This window comes from Ictidomys tridecemlineatus, chromosome 3 (assembly GCF_052094955.1).
Source record: "Ictidomys tridecemlineatus isolate mIctTri1 chromosome 3, mIctTri1.hap1, whole genome shotgun sequence".
Lineage (NCBI taxonomy): Eukaryota > Metazoa > Chordata > Mammalia > Rodentia > Sciuridae > Ictidomys > Ictidomys tridecemlineatus.
This window is the reverse complement of record NC_135479.1, coordinates 131460837-131478988: the sequence shown is the minus strand read 5'-3', so window position 1 is coordinate 131478988 and position 18152 is coordinate 131460837. Positions and strand designations below refer to the sequence as shown.

Sequence of the window (18152 nt, the reverse complement as noted above, 5' to 3'; positions counted from 1 at the left end):
CTGCACCTGAGAAAGGTTGTGACTCACCTCACCCCTTCAGCAAGTGTCAGGGACAGCTCAGGGACCATAAAGTGAGAGAAAGAATAGAAAAGGAAGAAAGTAGAAAGGGAAGGAGGTTCACAACATCAGATAGGCTCTATGACCATGACTGGCACCTCGAATCAGGGCCCAGTAATGGGAAGGCTGTGAGGTTGAAATGCAAGGGCTGAGTCAGACCAGAGACAGGATGGAAGAGAACAAGTCCACCCAACCAACAGAATTATCCCCACTCCCTTGAAACCCAGGTGCCTGTGTGGGACTCCTCTAGCCACATGGCAGTGCTGTGCAAGCATTTGGTCACTGAGTGTCCCGGATGTCAGGCACTATTCTAAGCACTGGAGATACATCAATGGACAAAATTTCATCTCCTCGGGCAGCTTTCAGTCGGGTGCAAGCATTGACATTAAACAGCATAGGAAGGATCTGTGCTAAGAAAAAAAATAAAGGCAGGAGAGGCAGCTGATGGAGGGAGTTGCACCTTTGGCTAAGGTTGTCAAGGGGCCTTCCTGGGGGGGAGGTTCTGAACAGAGACTAGAGGAGGTGAGGGAGTCAGTCATGAGGCCATCTAGGTAAGGAGCCTCCAGGCAGAGGGGACAGCCAGTGCAGAAGTCCTGAGAGGTCCTTGGGTGTTAAAGGACTCACTGGAGGCCTGTGTGACTGGACCAGAGTGAGTGAACAGATGAGTCAGAGTAAGGAAGTAATAGAAGATAGGATCAGAAAAGATATGGAATGGTGCTGAGGGGACTTTACCTAGTGTATCAGGCTTTCTGGGTGATTGGAGGGTGTGTCTTTTACTCTGGAGAAATGGAAAACCATTGAGGATTTTGAGCAGAATGACATGATTGACTTCTATTTTAGCAGGCTTGCTTGAGCTATTGTGTTGAGTATAGACTGTAGGGGTTGCAAGCAAGGGTACCAGTTAGGAGGTGATGAAAATAATTAAGGCATGAAATCATGGCAGCTGTGCACGGAGTGGAAGCATTGTCAGTGGTCAAGAGTGGTTCAATTCCTAATGTATTATTTTCTCCTCCCCTGTCCCCAGTACCAGGGATTGAACTAGGAGCACTTTACCACTAAGCCACATCCCAGCCCTTTTTATTTTGAAAGAGGTTCTCACTAGATTGATTAGGGCCTCGCTACATTGCTGAGACTGGCCTAGAACTTGTGATCCTCCTGCCTCAGCCTTCTGAGTCACTGGGATTACAGGTGTGCACCACCCCGCCCAGCCCGGATATATTTTCCAGGTGACATTTGTGGACTGAAACAAGTCTGAAAAAAATTGTCATGTTGAACTTCCCACCTGCAATCCCTGGCTGATGGACTTCCATCTTCTTTTTGAACCATCCCCGTGATGGGACAGCCTTTCTCTGCTGGGGTGACTGTTAGAGCTACATTCCTTGCACTCAAGGCATCTCTCTGTCTCTCTGCTAGGACCTGATGCTCTTCACACTTCCCCAGCCCGATAGGGAGGCCAAAGTATAGTCTGATCCTGGATTCTTCCTTTTCTCCATCCTTCAGCTTCCCTCTGCCCTCTGTAGCTGACCAAGACAAGTGGAAATCAGTTCCATACAACAGGCCTTTGAAGTGCTGTCACATCTCCCCACTGTCTCCTCCAAGCTAAGAGTGTCCCTTACATTGTTTCTCATGAGGCAGTTGTAAACGCCTGCCCGGCACAAGCTTCAGTTTGTCAATGCCATTCTTAAAATATGACACACAACAGACCCCACCACTCCATGACCCTTTATCCAACTGTGGCCTGACCAGGGTAGGCATTGGAGAACCAGTTCTTCCCGAAATCCGCCCACTCTCTTATTTACACAGCCCACAACTGGATCTATTCCTCACTTTCTGAATCATATTTTCTCACTGAATCTTGGACCCGAGTAGATTCACAAGTTATTTTCCTTTGGAACTTCTGCCAATCCCTGACCCCCACCTTTATGCCCACTTCCTTGCCTTCACCTAATGCCCTATCCTGTAGTTTTCCTATAGATTACTCTTTTTATTTAAGTGAAATGTAATTTTTAAATCCCTAATGGGGTTTAGCTTGTTGTTTTGATCTGGCGTTCACCCTGATGGAGGTAATACTTTTCAACCTTGCTCGAGTCCACCCACACATCCTCCCAGAACAATCTTACTACAAACATCTTAGATGGTGCCCACGCATGAGATGCTAACTTTGACACCAAATAATTTCTCAGTCTGATGTGTTCCAGTAGGGCTTTCTGTACACTGACTCATTAGCACTCAACAAATCTTTTAGATGAAGTCTGGCCTTGGTAACTAGAAGCTCACTTACCAGGCAAACATCCCTCAATAACTTCCTATTTATAGAGTCCTGGGTTCAGAGTTGGACCATGATGCAAAGGATGAATCTAAATTTCAGTGAATAGTAATCAAGTGAAACTGACCCCTAAGAGAGGGGAGACGGATCCCAAGTTGCTAATGATAAGGTATGACAACCTCCTTGGTTTGTATTTGTGGAAGAAAGCAGGTGGACTCTCTATGCCTTTCTAGTTAAAGGACAGAATAAGGGAAGGAAGGTGGCCCAGGAGGAAGTCAGTGCTGAGAGAGCTTTCTGCATACCATGTGCTTCTTGTAAGCATCTATTGGCTCTGTGATCAAGGCAGAAACAAACAGTAAGCTCCTCATGAAATGCCAGTTTCTGGGCTGGAGATGTAGGTCAGTGGTAGAGTACTTGCCTAGCACAGATGAGGCCCTGGGTTCAATCCCCAGCACTGCTATAATCGATCAATCCCGTATCGTGTCCTCTTAGATTGTGATTGGGAGTATATATTGGAACAACTTTTTTAAAAAGTAAAGAAACACTGGTTTCTTCTCATGCTCTGTTCTGCCCATCTTCCCACTTGACTCACTTTTTTTTTTATTATTATTGGTTGTTCAAAATATTACAAAGCTCTTTGACTCACTTTTGAGTTTTGCTCTTAATAACATCTCTTTGGGATCACCCCTTGATATTTTCTCCCCTGATGTTTTCTAGGAGATGGATCGCATTGTCAATCAAATGCTGCATATTGCCCAGTATCTGGAGTGGGATCCCACGGAGCTAAGGCCTGTGAGTTTCTGTAAGCAGGGGGTGACTTTAGAGTGAGCTTTCAAAATAAGAGTGGAATCTACTCAGGACATGGGTGCCAATGTTGGCTGTGCAGGTGCTCCCTTACTGACAGCTTCTTTAGGGTCCTATGCTGTGACCTGCTACTTCTCTGATAAGAAAAATGTAGGTGGCAGCAGAAAAAGTGTAGAAATAACAGAAATCATAACTTCCTCTAACTTTTCCACAAGAGCTAAAATCTTATTGCAAGAATTCATAGATCAGAGAATTTGAGCCAGAAACAATTTTAGAGATTTTTCTCAATCACCAGGTAATATTAATAACAACCATTAACTCCATGTGAGGGTTTCTTATGGACCAGGAATTATATTAGTTGCTTTGTACATATTTTCTCTAATCCTTCCTACATTTCTGCAATGGTAGTGTTATTTTACCCAAAGAGGTGGGTGATGTGCCCAAGGCCATACTGTCAGGTCAAGACAGAGTCGGACTTAGGACCCTGGTCCCCTCACTTCTAGTCTTGTCCCTCCCTGCTCTACTCATTTTGAATAAGAGGGGAAAGGGATAAAACAGAAAATGAGTAATGTAGGATGAAAAAGAAAGCAGTGGCTAGAGGGAGGTAGAAAAATCAAGGATGAAAATGGACATGTTTGTCACTCTCTGGATTCCACAGATATTGAAGGAGATGTTGCAAGGGATGGACTACGACCGGGACGGCTTTGTGTCTCTACAGGAGTGGGTCCACGGAGGGATGACCACTATCCCCTTGCTGGTCCTCCTGGGGATGGATGACTCTGTAAGTCGACAAGCTGGAGTTCAAAGGTCCTTGCCATCTTGGAACACTGGAATCCATGTTAATGTCTCTAGTTTCTAAGCCAGACTTCCCAATGGGCTTGTCATGCCCTCGGATTGGCTCAAAAGTCCTTTCTGTTCTCAGTTCTTTACCTATATTCATGCTCCAAATACATTCATCCCTTCAGTAAACATTTGCGAAGTTGTTAATAAATTAAAAACATTATTCTGCATGTTGTGAGAAGCACGCATATGATGTTTGCCTGCAAAAAGCTTATGCTCAACCAGGAAAAGTAGAAGAGAAACTTTAAGAAAGATGCCAGGTGCTATGGTGCATGCCTGTAGTCCCAGCAGCTTAGGAGGCTGAGGCAGAAGGATCATGAGTTCAAGGCCAGCCCCAGCAACTTAGCAAGGCCCTGAGCAACTCAGTGAGACTCTGTCTCTAAATATAATATAAAAAAGTGTTTGAGATGTGGCTCTGGGTTGAGTGCCCCTGGGTTCAACCTCTTGTACCAAGCAAACAAAACCTCAGGGAAGATTCCCATCTTTTCAACAAATTATATTTTTAAATGGTAAGAATTAGAGAAGGATAGAAGAAAGGAGGAGAAAGGGAAGGAGGGAAAGAGGAAAAAGAATGATGATCTGCTACAGGGTGGCTTTCATTAATGATCTCTTATTTAACAGAACATCCAGATAAGGTAAGTATTTTTATCCCAATTTGTGTAGATGGGAAACTGAGGTTCTGATCCTAAGAAGCAAAGGAAGAACCAGGATTTGTATCTGACTCCAGAGACCCTGCACTTTCTAATTCCCCACATATAAGTGTAAAAACAATAGGAAGAAACTGGGGGTGGGGGGAGTGTGGACCAAGAATAATGTGTGAGATTTTGAAGGACCTAGAAGGAGGTTTGTTCTGGCTGTCAAGGTTGGGTATGATGAGGCTGGTAGAAGATGGTAGAAGAGAAAGCTTATGCAGGCAGAACAACTTGATCAAAGATTCAAATGGGAAAAGTCAGGGAAATCTCCCAGTTGGATCATAGGAGGGGATTCATGTAATGGCTTAATGTGAAATCAATGGTTATAATAGCCTGCATCTGACCCAGTGGGTTACTGCATTTTTTTGCTTATTTACCAAGTACACTAACTTCCATACCTGAGGGAGGAAAATTACCCTGTAGAAGGGTAAATGGTGACATTAAGGATTTACCAGAACAGTCATACAGGTTGTGTGACCACTCCTTTGAGACTTCTGAAGTATCATAGAGAGAAATAAAATAGAAAATGAAGTTGGGTTAGCCTCAAGCTGACTATCATGGCCCATAACTCCATCCCACAGGCCTGCAACTCAGGACTAGAGTGGAGCCTTTATTTCCAAAGCTCAGGAGCTAAGAGTCCTGCCCTATCTTGCAGCATGTCCAGTTCTTCCCAAGTGCTAAGTGGTGATCAAGGAACCAGGATCTACACAACTCCTTTCTTAATCCTTAGAGCCCTGGAGGCAGAAAAGACCTTGTCATCCCTGGTTTGTCCCTTCCATTTTAGAAACTAAGGTCTAGAGAGGTAAAGGACTCATCCAAGGGCACACACCAGGTCTGTACCAGCGGCCACCTGCCACATTCCATAACATCAGACCCCGCATGAAACAATATGTATAAGAACCCACATGAGCTGGATGCTCAAATGAGTAAGCTTCTTCTATCAATACTTCCATCAAAATGGAAGTTCTGCCTGGGTGCTATCCCAACTCCATTGTTTGGTTTTCCTCATTTGGGAAATGAAGATAGGACATTTTCATCACAATGAACCCATTTCTGTTTTGTGCCCTATTTGGACTTGGTGAGGTTCAAAATACCACCATCTCTGCATGAGAGGACTCACTATTTTCTGGCTAGAAGAGAGAGAACCTGACTGTTTCTTCAACATTCTTCCAAATGCTAAATCAGCCTTGTAGAGGATCATAATTTGTATCAGCAAAAGTGGCAAGTGAAAATAAAAGCAAATTTGATTCAAAAGCTTTTATGCTTTCTTTTTCTTTCTTTCTTTCTTTCTTTCTTTCTTTCTTTCTTTCTTTCTTTCTTTCTTTCTTTTCTTTCCTTCCTTTCTTTCTTTCTTTCTTTCTTTCTTTCTTTCTTTCTTTCTTTCTTTCTTTCTTTCTTTCTTTCATACAGGGGATTGAACTCAGGGATACTCAACCACTGAGCCATATCCCCAGCCCTATTTTGTGTTTTATATAGAGACAGGGTCTCACTGAATTGCTTAGCACCTCACCATTGCTGAGGCTGGGTTTGAACTCACAATCCTCCTGTCTCAGCCTCCATAACTGCTGGGATTACAGGTGTGAGCCACCTCACCTGGCCTGCATTCATTTTTAAATATATACTTTAAATAAAACATTTTTAAGGCAATGACTACATCTTTTTCCTTTTACCTTAATTTTGTTTATTTCTTTTTATATGGTGCTGAAGATTGAACCAGGCCTAGCACTTGCTAGGCAAGTGCTCTACCATGGAGCCCACAGCCCCAGTCCCTTAAGTAAATGTCTTTAATGTCCTATTGCTTGTTTGGCCTCCTCCAACCCCACAGATGATCACTGAGGAGTCTGGGGATCCATGAACAGGACATATGTAAAACGTCTCTCTCTCTCTCTCTCTCTCTCTCTCTCTCTCTCTCTCTCTCTCTCTCTCTCTCTCTCTCTCGGTGAAATTGTAGCAATGGCATAAAACCTGAAGGCTACTGCCACATTCTGCAGCTTCCCGTGTGCAGAAATGAAAAAACCACATGATGGTGCTGTAACCCAAGCAGAAACATTTCCTGGCTCCAAGTCATTGTCCATTGGCTTCTTGTATCTAGAAAAGCAGCAGCTGAGAAAGCCGAGCTAGCTGATTGACTTAGCAAATAAGGGTATTTTCAGATGAAATGATAGTCCTTTCAGATGCATGAAGAAGCTGGATCTTCTGAAAAGGGCTGTAATTTCTTTTCTGTCCTTGAAGGGAAACCCTGGGTGGTGGAGGTAGGAGAGAGGCCTGGAAGGAGCCTGGGCTCCGAGACCAGCTGGACCCCCCAGTTCAACTACTGACCCCATCACTTATTCTCTAGATGGTCTAGAGTCTCTGTTTCTCCTCTGTAGATTAGAAATCAATGTAATCTCCTTACTCCTAAATACGCACTCTATTTATTTTCATGTCTCCATAGCTGTTGTAGAGTAGGAACTTAATAAAAATTTTAATGTACTTGACAGTGGATTATGAGCTTCACTTACATTATTTAGTTTAATTCTTGCAAAAATAAAACCTTGAGGTAGATATTTGCCGATTGAATGAATGAATCAGTCATCTGGTAAATCATTATCCATTTGTATCTCTTTTCCTGAAGTGGAGACATTAGATGAAGGGACATTAATTCTGTAAAACTCAGGTCTGGAAGAAGCCGGGTTTTGAGATGGTGAGAAGGAATGAGCTTCACCTAGACCAGGGGAAGAGACCAGCATTTGGAAAAGAATGTGGGCTGCTGGAGAGACCATAAGCAGGTTGTGGGGCCAGAAGTAGGACTGATCACAGTGACCAGTACAAAGGCCTAAGTGGCCAGAAGTAAGGTCTGGACTTGCGTCCTGCACATTGGACTGTATGTCCCTGACTGTGGGACCCCATCACCTTATTACCTACCATACTTTTTCCCTTCAGACCAGTCCCAGAGAAACTCTTGTGATGGAGTCTTCAGAACTAGTATACGTGGGGAGGGGTGTCCTGAAGCCACAGCCTGGAGCCACACTGAGCTCCCAGGGCCACAAGGTGGGAGAATTGGTGTTCCCCAGAAGATGTGTGATTGTGTGGAACGTGGTCTGTGTAGTGGGTAAAGATGATTTCACCTCTGAGCCAAATCTGGAGGAGATGATCCCTCTCTTTCTGTGTCTTGCTCTTTACTATTTTTTCTGTGTGCAGAAAGTTTGTACAAGGGGCACATTATTTTTTTTTTACTAAACTATTTTTTTCTCTATTCGAACACTAGTATATAGAGTAGAAAATTTGGAAAATATAGAAGAGAAACTAGAGAACAAAATAATGCTGTCAGCTATAGCTAACCTCTGTTGACAGATCAGTGAAACTCCTTTCCATCAAAGATATTAGTTCACAAAGACTGAAATCAGAATATATCATCAAGCGGGGCGGGTGCAGTGGCGCATGCCTGTAATCCCAGCAGCTCCAAAGCTGAGGCAGAAGGATCGCAAATTCAAAGCTGGCCTCAGCAACTTAGTGAGACCCTAAGCAACTTTGCAAGACCCTGTCTCTAAATAAAATATTTTTTAAAAGGGCTGGGGATGTGGTTCAGTGGCTAAATGTCCCTGGGTTCAATCCCTGCTACAAAAAAAAAAAAATATATATATATATATATATATAATGAAATTTACCTTCTGGTTTTTTTCACTTAGCAATATATCATGAACACATTCTCATGCCATTAGATAATTCTTTAAATGACTTTTTGGTTGCCCTCTAACATGAAGTCATATCTGTGTACTACAATTAATCTTTTAGTAATTTGGAGACTTTAGAACATTCCAGTTTTTCGTTATTTTAAGTAATGCTGGGTTAAACACTCAGCAGAACACCAAAATGCTCATCTGTCTTTCTTTAGGAGAGAGACCCAGAAGGGAAAATTACAAGTCAAAAGTTGTAAACATTTAACAGATAGACAGGTGATAGAGATAGACATAGATGATAGATGGGTAGGTATGTAGATAGATCAAATTATTCTAATTTACACTTCCACTGGCCATTTGAAGAGGGCTTATTTAATCCCCCCTCCCATTCTTGTTTTTAATGTTTGCTAATTTTAGGAAACACAAAAAGAACTTTTTATTTAAATTTAAAACAATTTTAAAAAACAAGTTACTTACCTTCCATATACAAGAGTCCTATTTAGAAAAAAGAACATGCAGGAGGCACCCTCACCCACTTCCTCTAGCTGGGGCTACAAGCTCAGGGTCTCACTTCCTGTACCCCTACAGGGCTCAAAAGGGGACGGGAGGCATGCCTGGACCATGAAGCATTTTAAGAAGCCAACCTACTGCAACTTCTGCCACATCATGCTGATGGGGGTGCGGAAGCAAGGCCTCTGCTGCATTTGTGAGTAAACTTCCCCTAAACCTCTTCTCCACTTCGCTGTGCTGCTCTGTGCATGGTTGGTCAGGCCATTCTAGGGAAAATAGAGGTCTCTCTGCTTCTGAGCTTGAGGGACCACTCTTCTTGATCCAGCAGCAGGGGTAAAGAAGGCCTGTATGTGCTGTCTTAGCGTCAAGTGGACAAGACCTGTAGTAGGGTTGGAGTCAATGGGCCACTGATCCCCTAGAAAAAAATAAGTTCATATGTCATTCAAAAGCATCTCATACTGATTTTCGTTGGGTTTTCTAGTCAATGTTTATGTTCAAAGGAACCTGTTTTGTTTTGCTTAGCTTTGAATTAGTGAAACAATTCATTCTAGATTCTGAAAATATAATCAGAATTAAAGCGAGACATTTGTTTCACTTGACAACCCATTTAGTAAAGAAAAAACCCCAAATGAGAGATGAGAGAAAAAGGGAAATGAGAGACTGGAAAGATGAACAGGAGAACTATGTAAATAAGAAAGAGAAAGAAAGGGTGACAGGGAAGAAGGGGATATGGGGAGCAGGGAGAAAGGGGCTCCCACAAGTCTTTGAAGGGGTCACACAGCCCTGCCAACCACCTTGAGACAGGGACATCAATAGTAGCTGAAATCTACCATAGGCTGTGCGGAGCTGGATGAGGCGGTGCACACCTGTAATTCCAGCAGTTCAGGAAGCTGAGGCAGGAGGATCGCAAGTTCAACGCCAGCCTCAGCAACTTAGTGAGGCCCTCAGCAACCAAGCAAAACCCTGTCTCAAACTAAAAACTGTCTTAAATGCTCTGGGGAAGTTTCTTAGTGGTTAAGCACCCCTGGGTTCAATCCCTGGAACCAAAATGAAAAAAAAAAAGACTGAGTAAGGAAGTCCCTTCATGTGGTCCAGATCCTCTAACCTGCACATGTGACCTCAGCAAAAGGACATCTTTGTGGAGTTGGGCCTGCTGTCCATCAAGATCAGGCCTCAGCAAATTAAAGAAGGTGTCCAGTGACCTTTTGCCCCATTCAAATCCCCCTTCTTGGCACTTTGCATTGACCAGTTCTCATTCCTCTTAAGTTCCAGACCTCTGGACCTCTGCTATTTGCATAATAGTAGAAACAACAGTGATAATTTGGAATAGCTATTCTGACCCAGGCACATGGTGCCTCAGGTAAATTATGTCATTTAATGCTGCCAAAATCCCTACAAAGAAAAAGACTATTTATGCCCATTTTGCAGAAAACCCTCAATTTCAGAGAGATAAAACAATTTACCCAATATCACATGGACTTACAAATGGCAGAGCCAGACATGAAGCCTGGCCTGCCTTCCCAGAGACCCCTGATCTTTCTGTCCACTCCCCAACTTCCCTGACATGCCATGATATTACATGGGCACAGTAAGCAGGATGACATTTCGCTCTCCCCTTTCTGGGGACATTTCCCTGCTGCATTCACTGCTCACAGATGAAGGCAGTGTGCCCAGGTGGAGGCACAGGAGCAGAACTGGAAGATGACTGGGGACTCTACTCAAGGAACAGTAGGAGGCTGTTGAATGTCCATTAGGCGAGGCCAGCTCCTCATGTCCCCAGCCCTTCACAGGAGGAGATCCAGCAGGAGATACAGGCCTTGGCTGGGAGGTTGGGGGATGGCTCTTCCTTAGATAGTCACTCAAATATCTTTCTTCTTATTATTTTTTCTTTGTAGATTGTAAATACACTGTCCATGAGCGCTGTGTATCCAAAAACATTCCTGGGTGTGTCAAAACGTGCTCAAAAGCCAAAAGGAGCGGCGAGGTTGGTGACACCTGGTGCCTTGTTCTACTGCATGCTGCATCTGGAGCAACATGTCCATCACACAGAGTCCTGGGCAGGAGGGGCTTTGGGAGCTTTCTCCCATCCCTTCTCTGCTTTGAGGATCACCCTTACATCATCCCATTCATCCATCAATCCATTCAGCATCTTCCCGGTGCCCACCACTTGCCTGGCACTGTGCTAGGGGGCACGCAGGTTATAAGAGGAAGTCCCCAGACTGCTCAAGCACTGCCCAGTGTACAGGGAAGGACAGACATGTCAGCAAGTGCACAGTAGTGAGGTGTGCCATCATGATGAGGCTCTGTGGAACATGTGATTGAGGCATGGATGAGGAGCCAGGGAAAGTTTCACAAAGGAGGTGGCATTTATTTGAGTTGTGCCCTAAAGCTATTACCAGGAGGACTTCAAGAGGTATTGAAGAGTAAAAGCAGTCCAGGCAGAAAGAGTGTGTAAAGGCCCAGGACATGACTTATTCTGGAATCTGTACTTAGTTTGGTGGGGCTGGAACAGAGGGTGCTTAAAGGGAAGTGACAGGAGATGTTATTCAGAAAGAGACTCCTCCTGGAAGTGGTCTTTGTAAGGTCAGCTCAGGAATTGGAAAGGAGTTTTCTGTGCAGCCACAGGGTCCTCAGAGAGCTTCAATCAGGGAGTGATTGAATTTGCAAGTCAGGTAAATTGTTCTGAGCAGGGTGTAAGAAAGAAATCACAGCGAGGGGGGAAATTCTTGGCATAATTAAAGCAAAAGTCAGTGCTGCATTGAGGGCCCCTCTGGGTGGAGTCTGCATGGCTGAGGCCACGTCTGTGCTGACATCCCTGGGGCCATGCAGATCATTGAGTATTGACTGTTCCATTGACTAAGGAGGAGAGACCCAGGGAGAGGTAATTTGGAGGTAACCAGGACTTGGTGATGTGATGAGAGAATGAAAGAGGGGAAGAGGTAGGGCTCGCAGGTTTCTTTCTTGGCCATTGAGTGGTGCCATTTGCTGAGTCTGGAAATTGAGTGTCCTTAAAATTAAGGGCAGAGCACTCTGCATTGCTGCAAAAGGAAGATTCTATTGAGGAAGCTAAGTTGGGAGATGTTTAGCACGTGGGAGTGGTACCCACCCCTCCCACGGAAGTACTCCTGAGAGAGAAGGGCACCTCCGGGGACTCCTCTGCATGCCTCATGGACACCGCATGGCCTCTTGTCTACTCCCTCCACACCACCCCATGTACACCCCTTTCCATGCCCATGCTTTCCACCGGGGCACTTGGCGTGCCTCCTGGGCTTAGGCCCTGTGCCTGCACTCTGGCTGCCTGCCACTCAGAATAGAGTGAGGTCACTGAGAGGCCAACAGGGCACATTCACAATTTTCTGAGCCTGCAGGGACACCCCAAGTCCCTCACCATCTCTTCAGATCCCAGAGAGGCTGGAGAAGGCAATGTGGCACTGGGGAGATGACCCTAGACTTGGAGTCAGAGACCTGGCTATGGGTCCCTGCTTGGCCACTTACCAGCCTTGGCACCTAGGGCCAGTCACTTAACCTCCCTGAAGCCTTGCCTTTTTCTCTCTGCAAAATAGAAATAACAATGATCTGAGAGCAAATTCAATGTGATCATATAGATGACACGTCCATTAACCAACCTAGCTCTATCAACAATCAATATGGCAGAAGGTGAGAAGCTACAAACTGAGTGTGACACAACTTTTGGAACTGTGATCTTTACCAAAAACATTCCAGAGTGGGAGCCATCAAGCAATTTAATTGCTAAGTAATTTAAAACATTTATTTTTATTTATTACAAACATGGGATAGTCTCGTACATTTTCATGTATTTTTAATACTGTGCTTGAAGTTGGGCACTCAATGCTGCACCCCTACCTTTCCCCAAGGTTCACATCCTCTTCCTTCTGCAGCTCAGGGTAGCTTGATGGAAATCTGAGGAGTCCTGTGGCATTGCAAGCAGAGCCAGCTGGTAATTCTGGCTCTTGGATGGAGGTCAGGGGCCATTACTTGAGCAGTACTTATACATGCACATTCACCTACAGACATTCTCTCCTGCTTCCCAAGCTGCTAACCTCCCCTGGGTACACTTCCTGGGCAGGAAGCAGAGTACAGCTAGCTCTCCAAGAACCGGTGTGAAACTAGGACCTTCACTAGTTTCCTTGGACTTTTTGTCTAAGCTTCATCTAGAGTTCATTTCAACCGTGGTCGCACATTATAACCACTCAGAACACTTTAGAACATATTAATGATAAGAGACTAATTCATTCAGAATGTGGGGTGGGCACTATGACTTCTAGAAAATTCCTAAATGATTCTGATGAGCAGCTTAGACTGAGCAGTGGGGAGGGAGTTAGTTATCCAACAGTGAGCACCTTCAAAAGATGGGGACTGTTATATGGAGGCCCTTCTGAGTGTGTTTTCTTATTGTATCCTCCCAGCAACCTCAGGAGTGGGATGTATCATACCAATTTGTACAGATGAAGGACCTGAGACTCAGAAAGGTCTAGGAACTGGTCAACAATCACCCTGCCATGAAGTTTAAAATCAGTGACTCCAACCAGTTTTGTCTGCAGCCCAGGCCCTCCCATGTTCCCTGCTCTGTGCTGCCTTCCAGAGAAGGGTCCATGCAAGCACATCACTCTGCAAGGAATTCTGCAAGACAGACAGATGGACTTCCAGATGAGATGTTGCTCACTCTGGCTGCTTGCCAGGGCAAATGAGCAATTCAAAACTCAGATGCAGTGATTTTTCATCTACTTTGATTAGCACAATGGTGGTCAGGCAGAGAGGGAGCCAGCATCCTATGAACATCTAAATAGGAAAGAGCCTTCCCTTCTCCTAGACTCCTCCCACACTCTCCTGCAGCCCCGGTCCAGGGTCATGGTTCTGCTGCCTTCCCTGGTATCCTTCGCTTCCCTCCCACAGGTGATGCAGCACGCGTGGGTGGAAGGGAACTCCTCCGTCAAGTGTGACCGGTGCCACAAAAGTATCAAGTGCTACCAGAGTGTCACCGCGCGGCACTGCGTGTGGTGCCGGATGACGGTGGGTTGGTGCCCAGGTGGCCCTGCTTCTTTTCCATGTGATTTTTTAGCTCAAGCTGCAGCCTGGGAGCAGTGAACATCCCACCAGAGAACAACTGAGTTAGGCTAATAAAGCTAGGAAGGCCCCAGAGCCTCTGTTTCATGCCCTCAGTCTAATGGTGCTCCCATCAATTACCAAGCTGCCCAGAGAGAAGGGACACCCCCAGAATCACGGGAGTAAGAACTGCTTAAGAAGCTGCCCAGCCCATTGCCTGCCTGCCCAGGCAGCTGGGAACAATAGGCTAGACCATGCACTTCCCTCACCTATGTGAGGCCAGGGCACTGCCAGAGTGGGAGAGGAATTAGCCGCTAGAGTGCCTGCCCCTTGAGGCACCAGAGGAAGGGGCACCTTCTCCTCAGACACTTTCCTTGCAGCAACCTCACTACCTGGTCCAGGGGCCTCCGCCTGCCGCCACTAACCACAGCATAAGATAGAGTCCACAGCCCTTCTGGAGCCCCTCTAGAAGCCACTGAGCTGCCCCACCTGCCTGCCACATCCAACTCAGAGCCATGTCTTGTCCCCTGATCAGGTTTCAACCTCCAAGAGGAGGTGTCTCCAAACCAGACTGCAGAACTCAGAAGGCAGAGGTTGAGTTGCAGGGTTTACTTACAAGTTTGCTCACTGGAATCTCCCTTCCAGAGTCTTTAAGCCTGGGGAGCAGAAATCCAAGGAGGGCTCTGGAATCAACAGGGAGAGCAGGGCAAATGCCCGCTCATAACCGATTTGCTCCAATAGCCACGGGCGGGCGGCTCTTGGTCTCCTCTCTCTGCCCGTGGCAGACCTGGCACCCCTCAACACACCTCTGTACACTCTCAGCAATCCTTCCAGAGCCAGCCGTGCTCACGGTTCAGGGGGCATTAGACAGCTTGCCTCCCAGCAAACCTCTGTACCCTCCGAGCTGCTGGTTCCTCGATCACCTTCACTCATTCTCACTCTTCTCTCCCTCTTGTCCTCCAGTTTCACCGCAAATGTGAATTATCGACGTTGTGTGATGGTGGGGAGCTCAGAGACCATATTTTGCTGCCCACCTCGATATGTCCTGTCACCAGGGTAAGTCCTCCTGCCCAGCCAGAGCTCTGCTTCTCTGAGTTCGTGGTTCAGATGTAGGCAGCACTCAGACCTTCCCGCCCCCCAGAGAGCTTCCCCAGCCACTCTTAGGGTTGGTGTATTCAGTGTGCATTTGAAAAGGTCAGTGCTGTGCCAGCCAGATTGTGAGAGAAAACTCCTCAGATGCAACTGGTTCCAACTGCTGGGTCCAGATGGACCATGGAGGAAGCCCGTTCACCCTTTGCACCTTGTGGGCAGAGTATAGCTAAAGCAGGGTGAGGTCTCTCTCCTCCTTTACCCCTACGGAACCTCTCTGCTATGTCCAAACATGGATCACCCCTACCTTGACGCCTTCCACTGGAGTGTTAAACACTCCAGAGAAAAGAAAGAAAGAAGCAAAGTTAAACTCCTTTAATACTCACCTGAAACACTTTTGGTCTCCTGTATTGAAGACTCTTCTCTCTTTTCTTTCTTTTTCTTTCTTTTTTTTTTTTTTTTTGTTGTTGTTATTGTTGTTGTTGTTACTGGGGATTGAACCCAGGAGCATTCTATCACTGAGCTACATCCCTAGCCCTTTTTATTTTTTATTTCCCATAGGCATATGGTATTCATGTAATGGAATACCACATTGCAATGGGAAAGAACTTGTGATCCTCCTGCCCCAGCCCTACTGAGTTGCTGGGATTACTGGAGTGCACACCACCAGGCCAACAAGATTCCTCTTTCAAACAAGCACCAATTTAACTCCTTTCTCATCTTAAAATTGTTGCCACCTTCCACAGATTCCTCACTTCTTGCCCTTGACCTAACCAGTTATTTTTTTTTTCACTAAAAATCTACAAATTTTCCTTTTGAACATCATTTGGCAGTATCAAACATACAAACTCCATAACCCAACAATTCATCTTCTTGGATCTTTCTGAGAAGTACAAGCATTTACTCCATGTGTGTAAGACATGGACGAGAATGTTTGTGGCAACTTTATTCATAGCAGTCAAAACTGGAAGAAATCTAAATGACAATTAACAGGAGGATAGACAAATAATTTGAGACCCATAGGCATATGGTATTCATACAATGGAATACCACATTGCAGTGGGAAAGAACAAATTGTGCTCCCATGCAAAAACAGTATTTTAAAGATATAATGCTGAATTAAAGAACTAGACTCAAAAAAAAAAAAAAAAAAAAAACAAAGGCACACTCTCTGATTCCCTCTCTATAAAATCCAAAAGCCAAGCAAGACCAATGTGATCTTGGAGTCATACAGGGCTATGCTTGGAGGGGCGGCAGTTCTAAGGGCTCATACATGTGCAAAAATTCATCAAACTGTCCAATTTCAAATTGAGCATTTTGCTGTAAGCTAAGTAAACCTCAATAAAATAATAAATACTGAAAATATAAAACCAAGAACCGCGACTGAATGCTGTATCATTAGATAATGCTAAGCAGAGAAGCTTAGTGTGAGACTTTGCTTTTTATAGTCCAAGCTTCTCCATCAACAAATTAGATTTCTGCCAATTTTAGTAACGTCTCCTCCTGTGTCCCTTGCCTGTGTCTCAAGGTTAAAGTCAGATCAAGTATTGACAGGGTCCTGGCGAGTCCCAGAGAAACTCATAGGTTTGCGTTCCTTTCTTGAAATCCAAAGTCCCACATTGAAAAACTACTCACACTGACCTGGCTTTGCTGAATACTAGTCATTTGTTGTTGTTGGGTTTTTTATTTGGTTTTTATGGTACCAGGGATTGAACCCAGGGGTGCACAACCACTGAGTCACAGCCCCAGTGCTTTATTTATTTATTTATTTATTTATTTGTATTTTATGTATAGACAGGGTCTCGTTGAGTTGCATAGGGCCTCACTAAGTTGCTGAGGCTGGCTTTGAACTTGCCATCCTCCTACCTCAGCCTCCAGAGCTGATAGCCATTTGTTTTCACCAGATCTCTTCCCTTATATTAGGTTTTTATTTTTCTTTCAATAGATGCTTGTCTTTCCTCTCTCCTCACAGGACAGACAAGGTGGAAAGTCTGATGGCAGTATGGCAGCCAAGGGCGAGCTTGTAATGCAGGTATCTCACGGATTGCAGTCCAGTTGCTTATTCCAAATGGGTCCAAGACAGTGGCCGGGAGGCCAGGGTTTGGGTTCTAAGGAAATGTACTCAACATTTGCTTTCTCATCTGATCAATTCTGTCACGCAGGAGGACACTTTATTCCGGGCCTCTGGAGTTACCTTTGACCGCCACACTGTAGGCAAGTGGTGAGAAGGGAGATTGGCTGATCCCATCGCTGGTCTAATTGGCTTGATCACCTCTGTAGGAGCAAATTACATAAGCCTTCAGTATGCAGACCTCCTAAACCATAACAAAAGTGTGGCCTAGAAGTAGACAATAGGTTTTCCAAGATTGCCAATCTGTCTCCAGAACACAAGTGTCAAAACGTAGCTCGCCAAATCCAAAAGTTCTTAATCCTTCAATGTATGTTTAAGAATTCGTTTTTACTCAGACTCACCAGTGAACACCTTTTCTTTCTGCCTTCCACAAAAGGAATACAAGCAAGGCATCCTGAAGAGGTACAAAGAACCAGAAAAGGAAATAGGAAAGTTAGGGCCTCCTCTTCCACCCTGGACCTAAGTCTCCTTGTTTGAAAAGGGGCATGGAAATCCTTGCACTCCTCACCTCCTGGAGGTGCTGCGAGATTAAATGAGAGTGTGCAGATTCGTGTTTTTTTTTTTTTTTAATTAAGATGAAACAATGGAGGAACCTTATTAGATGAGAAAGCTCTAGACACCCAGAAGGGCAGCAAGTCAAGTGGAACACACACACACACACACACACACACACACACACACACACACAAAGCATGCAGGTATAACCGTTGTTAGACATGGATTCTTCTGCTTGTCCTGCATCAGTTCTGATCAGGCAGGACCCTTGCTGTATAGATTGCTGAATACTTTTAAAACTTCCAGAAGTTAAGGGCTTATTCCTCAGGCTCCAAGATGATTCTGGGTGTCACAAGTCCTTGAGCATATAAGAGAATTATTAAAAATCACAAACAGTGCTACTGTTCTCTTCAAACCACATGGCACGCTGTGTTTGCTAGCTTTTTAGTTTAAGATCAGAGAGAGCAGGCATTAGATGTTGAACATGGAGCAGAGCTGCCTCTGAGTCAGAATGTCATTCGGCTGAATCCACAAGTGTTTATTGA

General features: G+C 45.0%; 1 protein-coding gene across 3 annotated transcripts in view; it reads left to right on the top strand.

Moving 5' to 3' along the window:
• Dgkg (diacylglycerol kinase gamma) overlaps positions 1-18152 on the top strand; it is a 199698-nt gene that overhangs the window by 64029 nt on the left and 117517 nt on the right. For 2 of the 3 annotated variants that reach the window (XR_005726868.2, XM_013361065.4), the window contains exons 8-14: positions 3041-3115; positions 3786-3908; positions 8907-9024; positions 10724-10812; positions 13743-13859; positions 14856-14948; positions 16954-17013. Coding sequence is in view for 2 of the 3 variants with exons in the window: in XM_013361065.4 (XP_013216519.2) it covers positions 3041-3115; positions 3786-3908; positions 8907-9024; positions 10724-10812; positions 13743-13859; positions 14856-14948; positions 16954-17013 (675 nt within the window). In the remaining variant the exon portion in view is untranslated. The remainder of the gene's footprint in view (positions 1-3040; positions 3116-3785; positions 3909-8906; positions 9025-10723; positions 10813-13742; positions 13860-14855; positions 14949-16953; positions 17014-18152) is intronic. The other variant, XM_078043820.1, reaches the window with a different exon arrangement.